This window comes from Phascolarctos cinereus, unplaced genomic scaffold (assembly GCF_003287225.1).
Source record: "Phascolarctos cinereus isolate Bilbo 61053 unplaced genomic scaffold, phaCin_HiC Scaffold_726;HRSCAF=1367, whole genome shotgun sequence".
In the NCBI taxonomy this organism is placed as follows: Eukaryota; Metazoa; Chordata; class Mammalia; order Diprotodontia; family Phascolarctidae; genus Phascolarctos; species Phascolarctos cinereus.
The window spans coordinates 414,331,881-414,354,245 of NW_027556098.1; the positions used below are offsets into that span (position 1 = coordinate 414,331,881).

The following is a 22,365-nucleotide window of genomic DNA, read 5'->3' on the forward strand; positions in this document are numbered from 1 at the left end:
AGATAATTGGGGAATGGCTGAATAAATGATGGTAGATGAATGTAATGGAATCTTCTTGGCCAAAGAGAGGATTCCAGAGAATCCTAGGTAGTGTGAACTGATGCAGAATTGAAGTGAGAAGAACCAGGGGAACAATTTATAAAAGGACAACGATGCCATAAAGAAAAACAACTTTGAAAGACTTTAGGACTGTGTTCAACACAGTGACCAACCAATCATGTCTCCTGAGATCTTATGATGGAGTAGGTTACCTTTTGACTTTTGGTGATGGACTCAGAGTGCAGAGAGAAACATGCATTTTAGACAGTCACTCTGGGGATTTGTTTTGCTTGATTAAGCTTATTTGTTATGAGAGTTTCTCTCTTTCTCTCGGAGGGAGGGATAGAAAGGGTGGGGGGAGAAAGGAGGAGGTTGGCAATACCAATGTCATAAAAAGAGGGTAATTGAAACAATTTGAAAAATGCACAGATGGGGGCACATGGAATTTCAGAGGGAAACACAGAGAAGCAGGAAAGTTTTTAAAGTAACGTGTGGAATTGATTATATACTTAAAGGAAACCTAAACAGTATGAAGAGGAGATTCATGTTCCATATTAAATCCTCTTTTTGTGATCTGCTATGAATCTGGAAATGACCTTGTTTTGGGGGGGAGGGGGCAAATTTAAAGTAAAAAACAAAATTTAAAAAGTAGGGTCTCAGGAGAATTTTGCAATCAAATGAAGGAGTGTTGCTGTGGAGGGAACACTGGAATTGGAGGCAGAAGATCTGGGTCCAAATCTCATTCTGCCAGTAAATCGTGGTTGTGACCTTGGACAAGTCCTTTCTCCTCCTTTGCATTCCTCTGCAAGATGGTGTGTGTGTGTGTGTGTGTGTGTGTGTGTGTGTGTGTTACTCAGTAGTCTCCAGCATTCTGTGCTTTTATGATTTCACGAGCGGCCCTAGCCAAGTCACTTAACCTCTATGCATCTCAGTTTCCCCATGTGCTTTTTTCTCACTCCAATGACTCAAAAGAACCCTGATCTATGAGAGTGAGGTGGCATGGTGGATAGAGTGCTGGACTTGGGAGTCAGGAACACCTCAGGTTGAAGCCCGTCCCAGATACTGCCCAGTGTGTAGCTATGGGCAAATCCCTGAACCCCTCTGAGCCTTAATTTCCTCATGTGTAAAATGGAGATGGGACAGCCAGGTGGCACCGTGGTACATAGAGTGCTGGGCCTCAAGTCAGGAAGCCTCATCTTTCCGAGTTCAAATCTGGCCTCAGACACTAGCTGTGTGACCCTGGGGAAAGTCTCTGAACCTTATCTGTAAAATGAGCTGGAGAAGGAAATGACAAATCCAGTATCTTTGCCAAGAAAACCCCAAATGGGGTCACAAAGAATTGGAAAGGACGGAGAAATCGCTGAGCAATAATGATGATGGCTCCTACCTCCCAAGGCAATATAGATAATTACTTCCCAGATAACATATATAAAATGCTTTGCAAATCCTAAGGCACCATATAAATATTAGCTACATGATAATAATGATGATATCTCTTTATATAGTCGTCATATTAGCTACATAGGATCCCATGGATGTGGATTCTTCCATGGACTCCTGTCCAAACCGCCCCATGCCTCGTGAAGGCTCTTCAAGGGTTACTGAAGCTGAAAGAATTCCACCAACCCTCTGGTGATGAACTTCCCTGCCCTTCGCCAGGCCGCTCCTTGGACAGCAGACACAAGGTCTTTGTTGGGCCCCTACTAGGAACTTTTCCAGCTTGGTAGGCCCTGCTGGCAGAGCCTCTGAGAGCCAAGGATCCTGTTCAGTTCTGGGGGAGGCATTAGGAGGAAGGACTTTTGCACACAGAAACATTGCTACGTGGATGCCAATGTGGACACCCACATGATTTTGCATTTACTGAGGCAGCATGGTGCATTGCATAGAGCGCTGTGCTTGGAGTCAGGAAGTCCTGGGTTCCAATCTTGCCTTGGACTCTTACTAACTGTGTGGTGTTGGGTAGAACTCTTAATGTCTCTGAGACTCAGTTTCCTCTTCCATAAAAGGAGGGAGCTGTCTGGTCTTGTATATCTCTGAGGTGTATTCTAGCTCTGAATCCATGGTCATATGATCTTGGAAGGAAAACTCAATTCAACAATGATAATAATAAGCAAATATTTACGTAGCCCTCTAAAGTTTGCAACATGTTTTAGAAATATCATCTTATTTGATCCTTACAACAATCCTAGGAGATAAGTGCTATTATCCCCATTTTACAAATGAGGAAACTGAGGCTGAGAGAAGTTAAGTTGCTTGCCCAGGGTTGAACAGCTAGTAAATGTCTGAAGCCACATTTGAACTCTGGTCTTCCTGACATTAGGTCTGGAGTTCTCATATATCGTGTGCCCCCCACCCCCACCGCAAGCTGCCATTTCATTGAATTTTTATTCTCAATTACAGGCAAACAAAACAATTTTGATGTTAGTTTTTAAAAAAATTGAGTTTCAAATGTTCTCCTTCCCACTTCCCTCCTCCTTCCGTGAGAAGGCAAGCAGCAGCTTCCATTTTAATAAGCATTTATTCAGGGCGTGCTCTATTCAAGGACTAAAAAGACAAGAAGATAGGTTTTGCCTCCAAGAAGCTTCTAACTTCTCTGGAGAGACAGAGCAGAAAGACAGAAAAGCAAATAACAGATAGTGTGAGGAGGGAGAAGCAAGCAGTAGCAACTAAGCCCAATAGAAAAGGCCTTCCTGAGAAGGCGGTCTCTAACCTGAGCCTTGGGGAAGAATGCTTTTCTATTTCTTACTTTATTTTTTTTTTGGGGGGGGCTAGGCAATGGGGTTAAGTGACTTGCCCAGGGTCACACAGCTAGTAAGTATTATGTGTCTGAGGCCGAATTTGAACTCAGGTCCTCCTGAATCCAGGGCCAGTACTCTATCCACTGCACCACCTAGCTGCCCCAAGAATGCTTTTCTAAAAACTTACATCATTTTCATTTTTTGTTCTTCTGAACCTGACAAACACCAGCATATCTGGGTGTTTCCATATGCAAAGAAGATCAGAAAAAACGGGGTTCTATGTGAAACCATGAATCTCCATTTTGTATTTTTTGTGTGTTTTTTCCCAAAAGCAGATAATGCATTCAGTATGTTTGTTCCTAAGCTGGCCTGTTGGTCTTTTTCCTTCCAAGCCTCCTTCTGTTCTGTTTTACAGAGAATTCATACAAGGCAAGTGCTCACATGGTGGTCAGAAGAAGCGATACAAGGACTCTCTCAAGGTCTTTCTGAAGATCTTTGGAATTAATTGGGAGACATGGGAGACACTGGCATAGAACCGCCAGCATGGCCTGTTTGCATCAAAGAAGGCTCTGTGCTCTAGGAGCAAAGCAGAATTGCAGTAGCTCAAAAGAAATGTGAGATGCTCAAATTTAGACATCTCCACTCCAAGTGTTCATGTGGACTATTTGTGCCCGACCTGTGGTAGAGCCTTTTGGGTCCACACTGGTCTGATCAGCCACAGTCAGCCACACTGTACCTTGACCATGACACAGTGATGTTATCTGGGTCTTCTTCAAGCATGGAGGACAGTCACCAACCAGCCTTCTGTTCTGTTCTATGCAATTTTTTTTTTTAGTAGAAAGATTCTAAGAGTCAGAGATGAAGAAGGAATGCATTCCAGGCCCAGGAGATAGCCTGAGAAAAGAGATGGAGGTCAGACATGGAGTTTCCCATGCAATGAAAGGTATGTAGACCAGTTTGCCTGGAAAACCAGAATGCTTGAAAGGGAATGATAGAAACAAGACTAGAAAGTTAGGCTCATGGAGCTCTCTATTACACATACAGGGAAAGAGAGGAGGGCCAATGCTGGAGTCTCGGTGGCCCTCTCCAGGCCTGAAGTTCAGAGGCAGGATGAGCCTGGAGAGCCTGGAGAAGGGTTTTTTGATCAGATCCAGGTGAACTAGCCAGGTGAGGTGAGAGTAGGCTTTGTTATCAGGGATCAGACAGGGCTGAGTTCCCAGTTAATGGAAGTCTCCATGTGTCGGATGGGCAGAGTGGGAATGTCATAGTTATACTTTGCAGATAAAGGTCGGACCAGATGCCTTTTGAACTTTAAGATTCAGTCTCTCTATGACATCACTCATCTGCAAGTGATGTCATACAGGCTAGTAAGTGTCACAGGAGGGCCTGGACGCCAGGTTCTCTGACCCTAAACCACTCTATCCACTATGCAGGACAATACTAGTACTACTATCAGCATGATAATACTGATGTGAACCTGCGGCTTCATTGGTAGAGGGAGACTGCTACCAAGGGAGATGGCAGAAGGGAGGGGACGAGCATTTATTCAACTATGTGCTAGGTACTGTGCTAAGTGCTTCACAAATATTGTTTCACTTGAGCCTTTCGACAACCCTCGTAGGTAGATGCTGTTACTATCCCCATTGTACAGTTGAGGAAACTGAGGTAAACCTGGTCTGTGATGTCTGGTTTTCAGAGTGGTGTGAGGGCCCCGAGAGGTTAAGGACTGCCACGTTTAGGGTCTCAAATAGCCAGTATGTGTCAGAGATGGGACCTGAAATTCAAGTCATCTTGACTCCAAGGCTGCTGTGCCAGGCTGCTTCTCTGATATAGTAACCGTTATTATAAAATAAATGACTGTCATAGTACCACAGTACTACAAAATACCATCAAAATCCATAGTAGGTGCAAAAACAATTACAGTGGCTGATGGCCCAGTCCAGCCATGTCCCACGACTATCTCAAGTGTGGGCTACGAAGAGGCAGTGTGGTATGGTGGGAGCAGCATTCCGTAAGAACTGTTCTCTCCAAATTACCAGTGATCTTTTAATCGCAAATCTGATGGCCTTTTCTTAGTCATCATTCTTAACTTCTCTCTAACAAATGGGCCTGTTGACCAGCCTCTCTTGAATTCTCTTCTCTATATTTCCATAACATTGCTTTCTCTTGCTTCTCCTATTACCTGTCTGAATGCTCCTTTACAGCCTCATCATTTATATCATGAACCCTAACAATGGGTGTTCCTCAAGGCTCTGCCCTGGATCCTCTCCTTTTCTCTCACTATACACACTCACTCTCTCTCTCTCTCTCTCTCTCTCTCTCTCTCTCTCTCTCTCGTTAAATAATCATTTCGATGTGGATTACTGGATCTAAACATCTAGTCCCATCTCTCTCCACTCTCCAGTCCTGCATCATTAGTTAAGGCAGCTGCCTACTGGAAATACAAAACTATATTCCAGTGACATCTCAACCTGATTTTGAGTCCTGACTCCACTAATTACTACTCATGTGACCCTGGGCAAGTCACTTAATGCTGTTTGCCTCAGTTTCCTCATCTGTCAAATGAGCTGGAGAAAGAAATGTCAAACCACTCCAATACCTTTGCCAAGAAAACCCCAGAATCAGACTGAAATGACTGAATAACGACAACCTTTGTCCAGCACAGAATCCCTTATCTTTTCCCCCAAAACTCATCCCTTTCCCAATCTTCCTTAGAGTACCCATTTGTCCTAACTCCGGTTGTTAAACTCCTGGTCATCTTTAACTCCTCCCTCATACAAACCCACGTATCCAATCACTTCCCCACCCTTCTTGTGCCGATATCCACAAGATCTCTTGCATCAGTCACCTCAACAATCATCGTTGCCCCTGTCCTGATTCAGTGTCTCCTCACCTCTCTCCTGGACTATTATAATGTAGGAGTCTAATGTAGGGGGCTATTATAATGTAGGGACCTAACTGGAGGTCCCCTATTTCAAGAGTCTCCCCTCTCCACCCAATCATCCACACAGCTACCCAAAGGGATTCTTCTAAAGTACAGACCTGACCATGTCACTCCCCTTCCTAATATACTCAAGTGATTCCCTATGACCTATATAGACCAAATACCAACTCCTTTGTCTGGCTTTTAAAGCCCTTTATGACCTGGGTCCAATATACTTTTGCAACATGCTAATTATGCCTCACTCTCCTTTGCACACTCTCTAATACAAACTGGCCTTTTTGCTGTTTCTCACACACAACCCTTCATTTCCTGTCTTTGTATTTGATGCTGAAATTCCTTCCCTTCTCGCCTTGGCCTCTTCCAGCCCCTGGTTTCCTTCAAAGCTCAGCTCAATCATCCCCTTCTTCTTGAGGCCTTTCTGGATCCATCCAGCTGCTGGTACCTCCTCCCACCAAACTACCTTGGATTCATTTTGCATAATCTAGGCATGCATATAGATGTACATATTGTGCCCTTTGGTAGACTGGAAGATCCCTGAAGGTGAGTACTATTCCATTTTTTAAACCTCCGGCATCTACTATAGTGCCTGGCACAAAGCAGATCATTAGTGAATCCTTGCTTGCTTGCTATAGCATGGGCTCAAGACCCTTTGCCTGCCAGTGCCCTGCCCTGGAGCTCTCATGCTTATTAGCACATGACATATTCCCACTGTAGTGTGACTAAGGCAGACATCTGAGGGGCTAACCTTCTTTTGGGAAGCAGTGCCTCCCAGTGCAACTCAGCATCCCCTTGTTTTGTCTGATTTTATTTTGTTTTTAGCTGCTGTATCTCGCTGCCAATTGCCGTGGAGCTGGAAGCCCACTAAACCCCTCAGATTTTTTTCAGACTGATTGCTGTCTCGCCATGCCTTCCCCTATCCTGGAAATGTGAGATTGATTTTTTAAAAAACTCAAATGTGAGATTTGATATTTGGCCCTACTGAACTGAAGCTTCTTCGATTGGGTCCAGTGTTATGGAGCCTGCCAAGATCTATTTGGATCCTGCCGCTGACAGTTGATGTGGTAGCCCCTTGTAATCTGGCTCCTTCTCCCTACCCCACCTGGAATTGCTTTCTCTAAAGTCAATTCATTCTTTGTCTTTGTAACCTCGGTATGAGACTATAAATTAGTCAACCATACCCCACTTGATTAGAGAGCAAGGCTGTGGGACCTGTTTGCATATTCATGGTCTGGTTCACCCATTATGTGCACAAGTAATGATAAAATTGCATCGGCTAAGTCAGAAAAATGAAAAAAGAAATGAGAGAGAGAGTTAATTTGTTGCCACCAGCAATCTCCTTAATGACAAAATTTCATGGACTCTTCTCCTCGACCTCTCTGCAACATCTGGCACTGGGCACCTTCTCTCCTCATTCAGAGCCATCACATTCTTTCTTGGTTCTCCTTCCATCTTTTTAATCTCTCTGCTTCATCATCTTCCTCCTAGCCCTGAGGGATGAGTATCTTCAGCCCTCTCTCATCCTCTTTCAGCTAGGGGATCTAGCGTGCATAAGAAGACCTGAGTTCAAATCTTGCCTAATACACTTACTAGCTGTGTGATCCCGGGCAAGTCACTTAGCATCTGCCTCAGTAAAATGGGACAGTAATCTCCCAGGGTTGTTGTGAAGATCAAAGTAGATCAGATATTTGTGAAGTGCTTAGTACAATGTCTGGCACATATGATATGCTTTTGTCCTTTTTGGCTTTTTTCTTTCACTGGGGGCCAAAGATCATCTCTAACTATCCTGACCTATGTCTTGCCGCTGGACTCAGATAACCTGTAGGAGAGGGTAGTGAGGCTGATGACTTTGCACAGCCCTGCCTTACTTAAATCCAATTCACTTGCAAGTCAGGACATCACCCTCCTGATGTCATTGGTCCCCTTTGAGAATGAAGGACAACCAACAATCTTTCACTGGAGGGTTTATTCTAACACTGTGAATATACTGTGGGAACAGTGATTTCCAAACCTCCATCTCCAGTCCTTGGATCTTCTATGGATTGCATTGGAGTCCTGTACCTCCAGCTGGATCCCTGAACCCTGATGTCCTATGGGTCCTTTGGACTTATCATACTTCGAAGTGAACCATTCCTTGGAGTCCTCATTGCCGGAAATTATAAGTTTCGTTTCCCTTATGCTGAGACTGATGAGGTCCTGGAGCCCAGGTGACCCCACCGGACTATAGCCGTCCCTGTCAAGAGCCGAATGTCAATGCCTTCCACCCTCCCCCAAGCAGGAGCACTGAGGTGTTAGCATACCTCTGAGTTTTCACACAGCTACCTAGTGCCCAGTGCTCTCCCAGCTGCTAGGGATCACACCTCTCCTCCAGACCAAGGGTTATCACACCTGTGCCACAGAACACACAGGGGTTATCACACCTGTACTTAACACAATGTCCTCACACCTCTGCAGAGCTCCTGGACTATTTGATTTCTGGGCATTTATTTTTCTTTTAATTTTCTTTTTCATTTGAGTGTCACAAACAAACACTTCAGAGTACAGAGAACAAAAAAGTACAGGTCCATAAACCTGTGAACTTCTGTGTACAGTTTTTTGGTATATTATGCACACTCAGATAGGGATATAACCCGAGGCTCAGACAGACTGGCTGGGTGACGGGGACAGGTCATTTCACCACTCATGACCCTGAGAAATTTTCTAAGACTCCAAGTTGCAGAGAAAAGATGCTGACTTGCTTGATACAGGGCATTTTCTCACTTGGGAGTTCCCTATGCCAGTGAAATCCTAGGGCTGGTCCCGCATCCTGTGACATTTAATAAGGCAGTAACAATCTTGTCCTCTTCTGAACTTTAGGATTCTTCTGCATTTGAAAATGTTTTATTGATCCTTCCTTTCTCTTCTCTTCTCTTCTCTTCTCTTTCTCTCTTCTCTTCTCTTCTCTTCTCTTCTCTCTCTCTTCTCTCTCTTCTCTTCTCTTCTCTTCTCTTCTTCTCTCTTCTCTCTCTCTCTCTCTCTTCTCTCTCTCTCTCTCTCATAGTAGGTGTTTAATAAATGTTTCCTTCCTTCCTCCCTACCTCTCTCCCTTCCCTCCTTCCTTCCTTCTCTTCCTTCCCTTCTTCCCTTTCTTCCTCCTTCCTTCCTTCTTTATTTTTTCTCATCTCTGTCACTATCCATAAATAGAAGCCTTTTCTGCACTTATTCATTCTTATTTATTCCCTGTGTTTATTTAATGCTCAATATAACAGTGACAGCAGACTAATGCTTAGGAGTTAGAAAGGTCTGGCCTCAAAGGCTGCCTCTGAATCGTACTAACCACCTCCCATGGATATCTTAGTGCCCCAGGCAAAGTTCTCAAACTACCAGCTGCAGGTGGATGACCAACCTGCCTCCATGCAGGAAGTCTTCACACTGGGAAGCAGCTCTGTACACTGATGAAAGTCCGGGTTCCAAGCTCCCCAAATGTGCAAGGGACACACGTCTTCAAAGTCTAATTATGTTCATAAGGTTAGAGACTGAAAGATGGAGGAGACTTCAGACTTGTCTAGCTCAGCTTATTTGCTAGATGAGGAAATTGGAGACGTGTCCAAAGCCGCACAGAAAGTTGCAGAGCTAAGATTGGAACATAGTATCTTCTAACTACAAATCAAATATTCTTTGTGCTATAAATTGAAACATTTGAAAAAGCCTTGTTGGTGCTTTTTGTCTTTACTTGACAGCTGTTTCAAACCTAACTCCCCCAGGATGACTCATCCCTTGTGATTAGGAAAAACAATGAACCAAGAGCTTCTGATTCAGCAAAAGGCACACCCTATTCTGTCCTGGTAGTCCCCCACCTTTCTGACTACCATGAAACATTTTGTAAGTGGCTATTGTGTGAAGAGTACTGGCCTTGGTTCTGGGTATAAAAAAACAAGAAAGAACTGCTGGGTTTCACAGTTTGATCAGGGACAACATACAATTAATGATAGAGGAAGTAATCAATAATAATGGCTAGCATTTGTATAACACTTTGGGATCTGATCTTCACAACAGCCCTGGGAAGGCGGGTACTGTTATTATCCACATTTTACAGTTGAGGAAACTGAGGGAGACAGATGTTAACTGACTTGCACAGGGTCACACAACTAGCAAATGTCTGAGGCCAAATTTGAACTCAGATCTACCTGACTCCAGGCTCAGTGTTCTATCCACTGAGCCATCTGGCTGCCTAGTATCGTGTATTATAGTCAAGTAATAATATTAAAAAATAGCCAGCATTTACATAGCACCTCAAATTTGGAAAGTGCATTAAATGTTATCTTATTTGATAAATTCAAAAGCAAAAGTCCAGTATGTGAAGTTCAAGCACGCAGGTTCATCTCTGATTGGAGGAGAATGCAAATGGCTTCCTGGACAAAGGGTTTGTGATAGGCAGGATTTTATCGGGTGAAGGAAGAGGAGGAGGAAGGACATCCCAGGCACAGAGAATAGGGTGAGCAAAGGTGTGGAGATGGGAGAGTGCAGGATGTGCATCCAGGTTATCTAGACCATTGAGTGCATGAGATTAGACTAGAAGAGGGGATGCTGCACCGGGCTGTAGTGCACACTGAACACAGCTCAGGGAAGTCTAATGTTTACTTAGGAGGCAGCAGAGGGGCAAGAAGGCCCTCGAGAAGGGGGTGTCCCGAATAGTCTGTCAGCAAGCTTTCAAGAAGCATTTCTGTCCCAGGTACTGTGCTGAGCACCAGAGATACAGAGAAACGGGAGAACAGTGCCTTCCCTCACAGGCTAGTGCGAAAGGCAATATATAAACATCTATGTACATACAAGATCTGTCTATTTACCCTTCTGTCCACCTATCCAGTCTATCTATCCATCCATCCATCATCTATTCATCTATCCATCATTTTGTTCATCCATCATCTAGTTATCTATTTATCTATCTATCTACCATTCCATCCATCCATCCATCCATCCATCCATCCATCCATCATTTTGTCCATTATCTATGTATCCTGTCTGTATCTATCTGTCTGTCTGTCTATCTATCTATCTATCTGCCTATCTGTTTGTCTATCTATCTATCTATCTATCTATCTATCTATCTATCTGTCTGTCTGTCTGTCTGTCTTTCTATCTGCCTATCTGTCTGTCTGTCTGTCTGTCTGTCTATCTATCTATCTATCTATCTATCTATCTATCTATCTATCTATCCATCCCATATGTCTATCCATCTATCTGTCTGTCTAGGGTAATTTACAGGGAATCTCAAGAGGGAAGGCCCTCCATGAAGGGGGCCTAGCAAGGCTTCTTATAGAAGATGAGATTTAAGCTGGCACTTGCAGGAAGCTTGGGAAGCCCAGATGGTGTGGGTGAGAAGGGAGAACATTGTAGACTTGGGGCCTGTCAGTGAAAATCAAAGTCGAGCAAAGGAGTGTTCTGTGTGGAGACTATAAACCACTTGAAAGCAATGGCTGTCTTTTCCCTTCTTTGTATCCCCAGTACTTAGGGAAGGAGGGAGGGAAAGGGAAGGAATAAGCATTTATTAAGCACCTCCTGTGTGCCAGGCACTGTTAGGTATTTTATAAATATTATTTAGTTTGATCCTCACAACAACCCTGTGCTATTATTATCCCCATTTTATAGTTGAGGAAACTGAGGCAGATAGAGGGTAACATGCTCAGGGTCACACAGCTAGTAAGTGTCTGAGGCTTGATATGAACTCAGGACTTCCTGATTCCAGTTCTAAACCTCTGTCTGCTGTACCACCCAGCTGCCCCTAGCAGTATCTGGCACATCGTGGCAGTTAATGCTAGTTGACCGACTGTCTGAGCAGCAGTGAGGAGGTCTCACTGAATTGGAGACTCCATTGAGGCGGGTGATGTCCAAGCTGTAAGAAGCCTGGAGGATCACCTTAGGAGGATCCCTTTGACAGCTGAGTGGAGGAGAGGCAGGAGTGGGAAGAGACCCTGAGGCTGGCAGCCCACCAGCAGCTATTGTAATAGTCCAGGTGTGAGGTGGTAAGGGACCTTCATCTTGTTCTCTCTCTCTCTCTCTCTCTCTTCTCTCTCTCTCTCTCTCTCTCTCTCTCTCTCTCTCTCTGTCTCTCTGTCTCTGTCTCTTTGTCTGTCTCTCTTTGTCTCTCTCTCTGTCCTCTCTCTGCCTCTTTGTCTCTGCCTCTGTCTCTGTCTCTTCCCCCCCCCCTTCTATCTCTCAGCTCTGGGCACTTTCTCTGGTGGTCCTCCATTCGTGGAAGGCTCTCCATCCTGTGCTCCAAGTACTGACCTCCCTGGCTTCCTTTAAGTCTGAACTAAAATCCCACCTTCTACAAGACGCTTTTCCTCACCACTCTTCATTCCAGCACATTTCCTCTTTTGAGTATTTCCTATATATCTTGTATCTAGCTTGCTTTGTATATATTTGTTTGCATGTTGTCTCCCTTTAGATAGTGAGCTCCCTGAGGGCAGGGACTGTTTTTGCCTTTCTTTTCTTTTTGTATCCTCAACACTTAGCACAATGCCTGGCACATGGTAGGTGCTTAATAAATGTTTATTGATTGATTGATTAAGATGGAGGACTATGAGACCTCCCCGGCTGTCTTGTCACTGGGCCTGGTCATTTGTGGTTCTGCTCTGCCCTCCACTTGGGCCCTGCCATCCTCCTGGCCACAGCACCCTATGGACCACTGGGCCTTTGCCATCCACCCTGCAGCAGAACCCTTCAGTATATGGAGTCTCCCCCAGTTAGAACGTGAGCTCCTTGAATGCAGGGACCAGCTAGCTTATGGATCTATATTCCCAGCACTTAGCAGAGTGCTGGGTGTAGTATCTGGGAAATGCTTCTGCATTCCCTTCCATTTGGGTCTAGAGCTTGGGAAGAGAGGTTGGGGATGGAGAGAGAGACTTGGGGAATCCTCTGCAGGGAGCAGACGCAGTGAATGAAGGTACCAAGGGAGAGGGTGTAGCAAGAGAAGCATCTTGAGGAATGCCTGCCTCTGTGCACGCGGCCTGGGGTCACTTGCTGTCCCTTCTCTCCTGGGCTAACTCCTCAAAGGGGACTGCAGCACTCAGAATATGAGCCAGGGTAGCACTATCCCATATCCATCATTAGATTGAGCTGCTTGTAAGCAAGGACTGGCTTCTGCTTTTCTTGGATATTCAGTGCCTGGCACATAGTAGGTGCTTAACAAAGGCTTGTTGGGGATGGACTCCTTCATCTGTAGCATTGCGTGACTCTGCATCACTCCAGGGCATTTGTTCCGTTACAGGCCAGTATATCTTTTCAGTATCACCCAAGGCAGCCCTGTGGCATGGTGGGGAGACTGTCGAGACTTGGAGTCAGGGAGACCTGGGTTCAAAGCCTGACCTTGACTCTTGCGGGCTGTGTGACCCTGGACAAGTCATCTGGTCTTTCTGAGCCTCAGTCTCTTCATCTGTAAAATGAGGCTAATAATAACTGTAGGATCAGCCTCATGGAGATTGTTAGCTAGCTCAAAATTGGTAACATACGTATTGCACCTTGCCAAGCTTAGAGGGCCAGATTGCAGAATCTGAGAGGTAGAAGGGTCCTCAGTGACCATCAAGTGCAACCCATATTTGGAGAAGAATGCCCAGCCCAGCACAGCTGACAAGTGGGCAGCCAGTCTCTGCTTTAAGCCCTCCCATGAGGGGGCGGCTGCCACCTTCCCAGGCTGCCCATTCCTCTCTGGTAAGAGCTCTCTTCCCGACTTAGAGCCCAAGTCTGCCTCTTTGCTTCTCCCCACCATTTTTCCTCATTCTGCCCTCTGGGGCTCAGAAGGCCACAAACTCTGTCCTGTGAAGGAGCCCTTCAAATACTCAGAAGATGGTTCTCATGTTTCCCCTTCTCTTCTCCAGGCTTAATATTCCTAGTTCTTTCAGAGGATCCTCCTGTGGAGGGGACTTGAAGGCCTCACTTTCTTGTATTCCCTGCCCCGGACCCTCCTATATGTTAACATAAGTGTCTACTGTTATTATTTGGATAGAGATTGATGGAGTCAATGTCAAAGGAGGTGTACAGAACTCTGGGCATTTCGAAGTGTCACATGAAGGGAAATTATCATTATTCCAAAATTCCTACGACACCTCCCACCAAAATGCATGACCTATGTGGCCTTGTGCTGTCACTTTAACTTCTCTTTGCCTCAGTTTCCCCATCTGTCAAGTGACAAGATTGGTCTCTGAGGTCCCTTCCAGCTTTAAATCTATGATTCTGCGGTATGATGGCAAGGGTCCTATCTAAACTTTGTATCTTCATAAGTTCAGAGCAAAATGTTCGGCTAATAGTTGGGAGGGGGGAGACTTCCAGGGCCAAGGAGACAGCCCATAATTCCAAAGCCCCACTCTCCTGTCACCCACCACTCCTCCTTAGCATTCCTACCCAGTTAGAGTCTCACGACTCAGGCGTCCATCACCCTGGGATCATACCGTGGTCTTTGAGCAAATGTCTACCCATCACTGGAAGTCTTCTGCATATTTCTCCAGCCCTCTAGGCTATATAACTCCTCCACTCCAACATTTATGATGGCTTCCTATGGCCTCCAGGACAAAATCCAAAATCCTCTGCCTGGCATTTCAAGGCTCCCTGCTTCTTTGCTGATCTTATTTCTTGCTACACCCATTCTTGCATTCCGTATGAGTCAACCTGGCCTGCTAGCTCTGCCTCCTCCACGCCACCCCATTTCCTGCCTCCTTGCTGGCTCCCCCTCCCCCACCACGTGGAGCTATCTATTTTTCTACCTATTTTATCCTCTCTCCCTTTCTCCCTCTCCCTCCCAATGGAATGTACGTTCCTGCAGGCAGGGCCTGTTTCCTTTTTCCGCCCTGGTATCCAGGCCCATTTCTCAGCCCCAGTAGGCACTTAATAGATATTGGATGAGTTGAATTGAATTGGATTGGACATCCACTTGGGACTTCAGGGTGCCCATGGGCCCACCTCTTAAGCCACACCCACTGATCCCATTTCCATTGTGCTCCTCTCCTTCCAGCATTACCCCACACCAACCAACCTAGGCCAGTCTTGGAGACATCTCTTTGTGGACTCCCAAGGCCGTCATACCTCCAGTGTTATCATGGAGTGCCTCAGGTCAACAGTGCTTCATGCAACCCAATGCAAAGTCATCACAGGCCACCTTCATCCCATCATCCTCTCCATTCTAAGTGATCTCAGGACCCTCCTCATTCCATTATTACATTTCTTCTTACTTCCTTATTAAAGGCCCCTTCACTTCATCATTACTGCATTTCTTCTCATTCCACTGTTAAAACAGGTCCCCTCATTACAAATCCCCTGCACTCCAGCATTATATCACATCCCCTCTCATTCCATCATTAAAGCAGGTCTCCCTCCCTCCAACAATATCACAAGCCCCCTTTACTCCATATCATATCTCTTCTCTATCATTAGAACAGGTCCCCTCACTCCATCATTATCACAAGCTCCGTTTATTCCATTATTATGTCACATACCTTTTCATACCATAATTAAAGCAGGCCCCCTCACTTCAATATTATCACAAGTACCCTCCATAAGTATCACATCCCCTTTCATACCATCATTAAAGTAGGCCCCCTCACTACAATATTATTACAGGTCCCCTCACTTCATCATTATCACATCTCCTCTAATACCATAATTAAAACAGGTCCCCTCACTGCAATATTATTATAGGTTCCCTTCATCATTGTCACATCCCTTCTCATACCACCATTAAAGTAGGCCCCCTCACTACAATATTATCACAGGTCCCTCACTCCATCATTATCACCTCACTTCTCATACCATCATTAAAGTAGGCCTCCTCTCTGTAATATTATTATAGGTCCCCTTACTTCATCATTATCACATCTCTTGTCATACCATATTTAAATCAGGCCCCTTCACTACAATATTATCACAAGTCCATCATTATCACGTTCTCTCTCATTCATTCTTCCTCTTTACTCCAACATTATCACAAGCCCCCTTTATTCCATCATTATATCCCCTCCCCTCCCACTCCATTTTTAAAGTAGGTCCCTTTATTTCAACATCAACACAAGCTCCCTCACTACATTATTATCATAACTTCTCCATGAGTAAAACTAGGCTCCTGATTAAAAATGACCACATGCCCTCTTCACTTCCACACTGACCTAGGGCCCTGTTCCTTCTCTCATTTTCATATCCCCCTCACTCCATCATTAAAACAGGTCCCTTTACGCTAACATTGATCAGGCACTTTTTCCACTCCAACTTTATCAAAGGTTCTCCCTGACTCCAACATTATTACATCTTACGATGGAGATGGAGATGGAGAGGCAGCAAGTCATAGTAGACAGGGTACTGATTGGGAGCTAGGAAGACTTGGGTTCAAGTTCTGTCCCAGACATTTACTAGCTGTGTGACCCCAGGCAAATATTTTAGGCTTTTTTGGCCTTAGTTTCTTCAACGGAAAAATGAGAAGATTGGACTAGATATGGCCCCTGAGATCCCTCCTAGCTCTAAGCCCACGAGCCACTTGCATTCAACTCTCAACTATGATTGTTTGCTACTTCTCTGTCTCATCATTGCTCATGGCCTATATCTCACTGCTAGATGAGGACAGGTCTTCCTTATTATAGGTTCCTTCCCTCCAAGATGATCACAACCAACCTCCTCCACTTCATTGTCATCATAGGTCCCCCTCATTCCACTATTAGCCTTGGGGTCTCTCAGTCTGTCACCATCACCACAGATTCCTTCACCCCCATATTCCTCCATTTCATTATCATCATAGGTCCCCTCATTCCATCATTAGCCCAGGGGCCCCTCATTCCATCACCGTCACCCAGATTCCTTCACTCCTATATTCCTCTACTTCATTGTCATCATAGACCCCCCTCATTCCATCATTAGCTTTGGGGCCCCTCATTTCATCATTGTCACTTCAGATTCCTTCACTCCTATATTCCTCTACTTCATTGTCATCATAGGTCCCCCTCATTTCATTGTTAGTCTTGGGGTCTCTTATTTCATCATCGTCACTTCAGATTCCTACACTCCAATATTATCATGGGGTTCCTAACCCTCTCTTGGGTCTCCCTCCTTCCCATAGTACAGCAGGTTCCCCTCCTTATCCACTTCTAATTCCCCCCCCCATATATCTATTTATATCTTTATTTACATCTACTACTCTTTATGTATACCATGGCTCCATGATCCTTCATTTCCACAGTCACAGGTCCACCCTCCCACCTACACAGTCACATCCTTTCCTTACGTTCCTCATCATTCTATCCATCCTTACCCTAATATTGTTACCAAACATCCCCTCTCCCTCCACAGATCCTCTCACTACCTGTCTCAACCCCTTTTATCTTCCCTCCTCTCTCTCGACATTCCCCAGCACTTCTTACCCTTATACTGAGTGATTTCACCCTTCCTCCAATATTAACCCACGTGATTCCATCTCTGAACCAGATAATCCCTAGGATCCCATTCAACTATAAATCCAAGATTCCCAGATTCTTTACTCCTTTGTCATCACAGCTTCCACACTCTGACATTACCCTGAGTCTCCCTCCCGAATTATGGAATGCCACCTCCCTCCAACACAATCTTGGGTGTGCTTTGTCCATTGTCATCATTCCATCCCTTCTTACTCCACCATTAAAAGAGCCTTGCCCCCATGTCATAATTATCCCTGGTCCTGCCAACCTCATTCCATCATTATCATGGATTCCCCTACCTCCCAACACTATGCCAGGCCTCCCTCAATGTGACATTAGTACCATGGGCTCTTCTGTCACTCCAAGATCACAACATCTTTGGAGGAGATGATCTCTATGATGGCATTGGCTCTAAATCGGGGATTCCCTGGCCCCTTCCTTGGTATTATCACACTCTCCCTCCTCTTAGGCTATCATCAGCACCATTTTATTCAACATAAGCACAATCTCCTTTCCTGCCAACATTACCACAGTCCCATTCATTCTCATATAATCCAAACATGCTTGGTCCATCATTATCACATGCCCCAAGGTTCCATAGGCTCTTTCTTACTCCAACATTTAAGCAGGTCCTTTCAGCCCATGTTATCACATCCCATCTTGCTTCATCATTAAAATAGGTCCCTTCACAACTTTCTTATAAGCCTGTCTTACTTTATTTTCACCTCTACAATCATCATGGGTCCCTGCTGACCCCAGAATTATCACATCCTCCTATCATTCTCACATTTCCCCCTCTTCCTGCCTCATCATTAATGTTTCTTCTAACTCCATTATTGAGGCCTCCTCACCCAACATATCACATGTCCCTCTGATCTACCTCATCATTATATCCCCCATCATTCAAACATTATCTAAAGCCTGCCTCACTTTAACAATAAATTAAGTCTCCCAAATAATAATTAAAAGAGGCCCCTCAAGTCCATAAAAAATAGGTACTCTAAACCTATCATTAAAACAAACCCCCTAAATCTGTAATTAAAACAGGTCCCCTAAATCCATAGTTAAAACAGATCCCCTGGCTCCTTCATTATCCCCTCTATTCTCCTTACTCCACTGCTGCCACAGGCTCTTTCTCTCTGGGTTCCCTCATTCCATCACTATTCTATCCCTTCCAAATTCCATATGAAAAGAGCCATGCCCCACCAATCCAATATTATCACATTAACCTCTTCATTATCACCCTCCCACATACTATCATTATATAAAGAACCCTTATCACCAACATTATCATGTCCACTCTCACTTGATCATGAAAATGAAGTCTGTTCCACTCCCATATATTAACATACCGTCTTCACTGTGATATTGTCAAAGTCCCCTTCATTTCAGTATTATTCCATATCCATGGCCTAGATGGGTTTTGTAATTCCATTAATATCCTCATCACCCCTGAACTGTCACATCTCCCTCACTCCAACATGAACACGCTCATTATTACTTCCATATTATCTAGGCCTCCCTGCTCCTCTCCCCCCCAACTTCTGCCCACATGTCAAATCCCTTCTCAATTCCTCATTTAAGCAGGCCCCATTCAGTCCATCATTTCATAGGCCCTTCTTTATTTCTGCTCCTTCCTCTGTCATTGGAATAATTCCTCTTTATTCCATCACCATCACCCTCTGCAGAATCACAGGAGCTAAGAATTGCAAAGGCCTCGGCCGTCACATGGTTGGACTTACTCCTCGACCTGAATCCCCTCTATTTCAGTATTCATGAGAAGCCTTTGCTTGAATACCTCCAGGAAGAAGGAACTCATCCCCTCTGGAAGTGCCCAATTTTACTTTGGGGCAACTTTAATCATTAGGAAGTTTTCCCTGACATCAAATTGGCCTCTTTGTAACTTCCACCCATGGTTTGGACATTTGCCCACCAGGGTCAATTGGAGTGAGGCTAATGCCTCTTTCCCATGACGATCCTTCAGATACTTGGAGGCAGCCATGATGTCTTCCCTGAGCAGTCTCTTCTAAACCATATTCAATGTCCCTTTAAATGATTGTCATGGGATATGGATTCAAGGCCCTTTGCTACCTTGGTGGACTACTTCATTCCAGGGTAATGTTGGTCAATTTAAGTCAATTTAGTTGGGGTGAGGGCTTATATAGTAGAAGTCTGGGTGTCTTTCTTATGGTTGGGGGAGGAATCACCATCATAGTCCCTCTATTCCCTACTCTAGTTTATCGACATATTTCCCAACCTGTGGTGCCCATGGATGACCTAAAGACTTCAGATGAGATTGGACTAAGGCAGAGGATGGGGTGCACATCCAAGTAGGATATATTCCTGGATGTTATGCCTCTGTTAACACAGCCTAAAGATCTTCCTGGTTTTAAGCTTACATATGTCATACTGCTGACTCACACTGAGCTTGGATACTGCTATAGCCCCAAATATTTTTCAGTCAAGCCATGCCTCCTCTAACTTATTGTCCTTGTGAAATTGAATGTTTGAAGCCAAGGGAAAGACTTTACATTTATTCTTACTCAATTTTACCTCATCAGCTCCAGCCCCCCAACTTTCTGAATCCTCATCCTTCTTGACCTCTCTGTAGCCTCTGACACTGTCAATCACTCTATTTTTTCCCTAGGTTTTTAGGACATAATGCTCTACTCTTACATATCTGACCACTCCTCATCCCCTTGGCTGGGTCTTCATTGAGATCATGCCATCATGTTATCTGTGAGTATTCCCTCTAGGCCCTCTTCTCCTCTTCCTCCTAACTATTTTGGTAATCTCAATAGTTCCCATGAATTAAATTATCATCTCTCTGCAGATATCTATCTCAAATTTATTTATCCAGCCCTAACCTCTCTGCCACTCTCCAGTCTCACTTCTCTAATTGCCTTGGGCATCTTCAATTGGATGACCTGTAGCCATCTTAAACTCAACATGTTTAAAACTGAACTCATTATCTTTCTCACCAAACCAAATTCCCCAATTACTGTCAAGGGCACCATCATCTTAGTCCCTCAGGCTTAAGAACTAGAAGTCATCCGTGACTCCTCACTGTCTCTCTCACTCCCCTCCACCATATCTAATCTGCTGCTGAAGCCTGTTGATTTCATCTTTGCAACATCTCTCAAGTACACCCTCTCCTCTCTTCTGACACTGTCATCACCCTGGTGCAGACCCTCACCTGAATTATCGCAGTAGCCTGCTGCTGGGTCTGCCTGCCTCAAGTCTCCACTCCAGTCCATCCTCCAAATGTCAAAGTGATTTTCCTAAAACTCAGGGCTGACCATGTTACCTCCTCTCACCCCACTCTCTCATTCAGTAAACTCCAGGGTTCCCCATCACCTCCAGGATCAAGTATAAAATCCTCTGTTTGGTTTTCAAAGCCCTTCATAACCTGCCAGTCCTATCTTTCCAGTCCTGTTACACACTAGAGGCAGCTGGTGTCACAGTGGAGAGAGTACTGGGACTGGAATCAGGAAGACCTGAGTTCAAATCCAGCTTCACACATTCACTAGCTCTGTGATCCTGCATGTCATTTAACCTTTATTTGCCTCAGTTTTCTCAACTGTAAAAGGAAGATAACAATAGAACCTACCTCCCAAGACTGTGAGGATCAAATAAGATGATATTAGCGCAGTGCCTGGGATACAGTAGGTGCTACATATGTGCTTATTCCCTTCTCTTACACTCTGCCACGTACTCTTTGGTCCAGTGAAAATGGCCACCTTGCTTTTCCTTGAACAAGATATTCTACCTTGTGACTCCATACATTTTCTCTGGTTGTCCTCCATGCCTCCCTTCTCCTCTCTGCCTTTTGGTTTCTCTAGTTTTCTTTAAGTCCCAACTAACATCCCACCTTTTACAGGAAGCCTTTCCAAATCCTCCTTAATTCTAGCACTTCTCCTCTATTGATTATTTCCAACTTATTCTGTCTACAAATTGTACACAGTTGTTTGTATGTTATCTCCCTCATTAGATTATGAGTTCCTGGAGAGAAGGAATGGCTTTTGCCTTTCTTTCTATCCCCAATACTTAGGATAGTGCTTGGTACACGTAGGCACTTAACATGTGCATATTGACTGACTGTGCCTTGAAGGTTTGTGTCAATTGTAACATTGGATGTGTATGCCTTCTATGCCATTAGTGGTTATTGATGAAACATTCAATGGCATAGAGGCCTGTAGCACTCCAGCAGGGACCTCCTTCCAAACCAACATGGAACCAGTCATTGGGTCCAGTCATTCAATAAAATCCAAACTGATGTAACTGGACCGTGTCTGGTAATCTCCTCATCTTGTCCAGAAGGATGGTGTGAGAGACTTAGGTCAAATGCTTTGCTAAAATCTTAGTCAACTAGGTCTCCTGCTCTACTTGTCTAGTAATCCTGTCGAGAAAGGAAATAAGGTTAGTGTGGCATGGGCTGGCGCCTCAGTTCTTTTTCCTTCCCCTCAGTGTGGCATTATCTCAGATCACTGCCACATGATCACATCGATGGCCCCGATGGCCATGAGGATTCCTTTTTGCTCTAATTCTGTGATTCTGCCCTCTTTATTTCCACACCCCTTCTTTCTTAGACCCTTGTTACAGACCCTGCTCACTCTCATGCTAGGTCAGTTCCCCACATTCCCACGCTTCTTTGAACACTGACAGGATAGAAGGTCCCCTGATTGCCACGTTATCATATCCCCTTTATTCTGACCCTCTCACTTTCGCATCCTTAAAACGGGTCCCCTCATTCATTCATCCATTACCACAGAGCTCCCTCATTCCCACCTTAAACTCCCTTCTTCTCTTTATCCATTTTTAAAACAGGACTGCTCGCAATGTTATCATTGCCCCTCTGGCTTTATTATCACATCCATCACTGTCACAGGGTCCCCTCCCTCCAGCAGTGGCCTTATCACAGACCTCCCCCACCTCATGATCACAGGCCCTGCTTCCTCTATCCTTATTCCAGGTCCCCATTATTCCAACGTGATCACAGTCCCACCGCGATCCCAAGATCCCACGCTCTGAGGTCTGAGGCCACACTCACCTTTTGCTGCAGCCTTCTCCTCCAGGGTGAAGATGGTCTGAGTGAAGGCATCGTGCAGTCGAGTTCTCTCTGCATAATCTGGGGGGGGAGGGGAGTGTGGCAAGGGGGCAGGGGCTGCACCACAGCTCCAGACCATAGCATGGGGGGAGAGAACCCAGTTCTGAAAGGGTCTTTACCCCTGAGAAGTGG

The 22,365-nt window shown here is 44.9% G+C and overlaps 1 protein-coding gene across 1 annotated transcript in view; it reads right to left on the bottom strand.

Moving 5' to 3' along the window:
• SPACA6 (sperm acrosome associated 6) overlaps nt 1-22,365 on the bottom strand; it is a 37,946-nt gene that overhangs the window by 11,820 nt on the left and 3,761 nt on the right. The window contains exon 2 of the mRNA XM_021003488.2: nt 22,177-22,254. Within this exon, the coding sequence (XP_020859147.1) occupies nt 22,177-22,254 (78 nt within the window). The remainder of the gene's footprint in view (nt 1-22,176; nt 22,255-22,365) is intronic.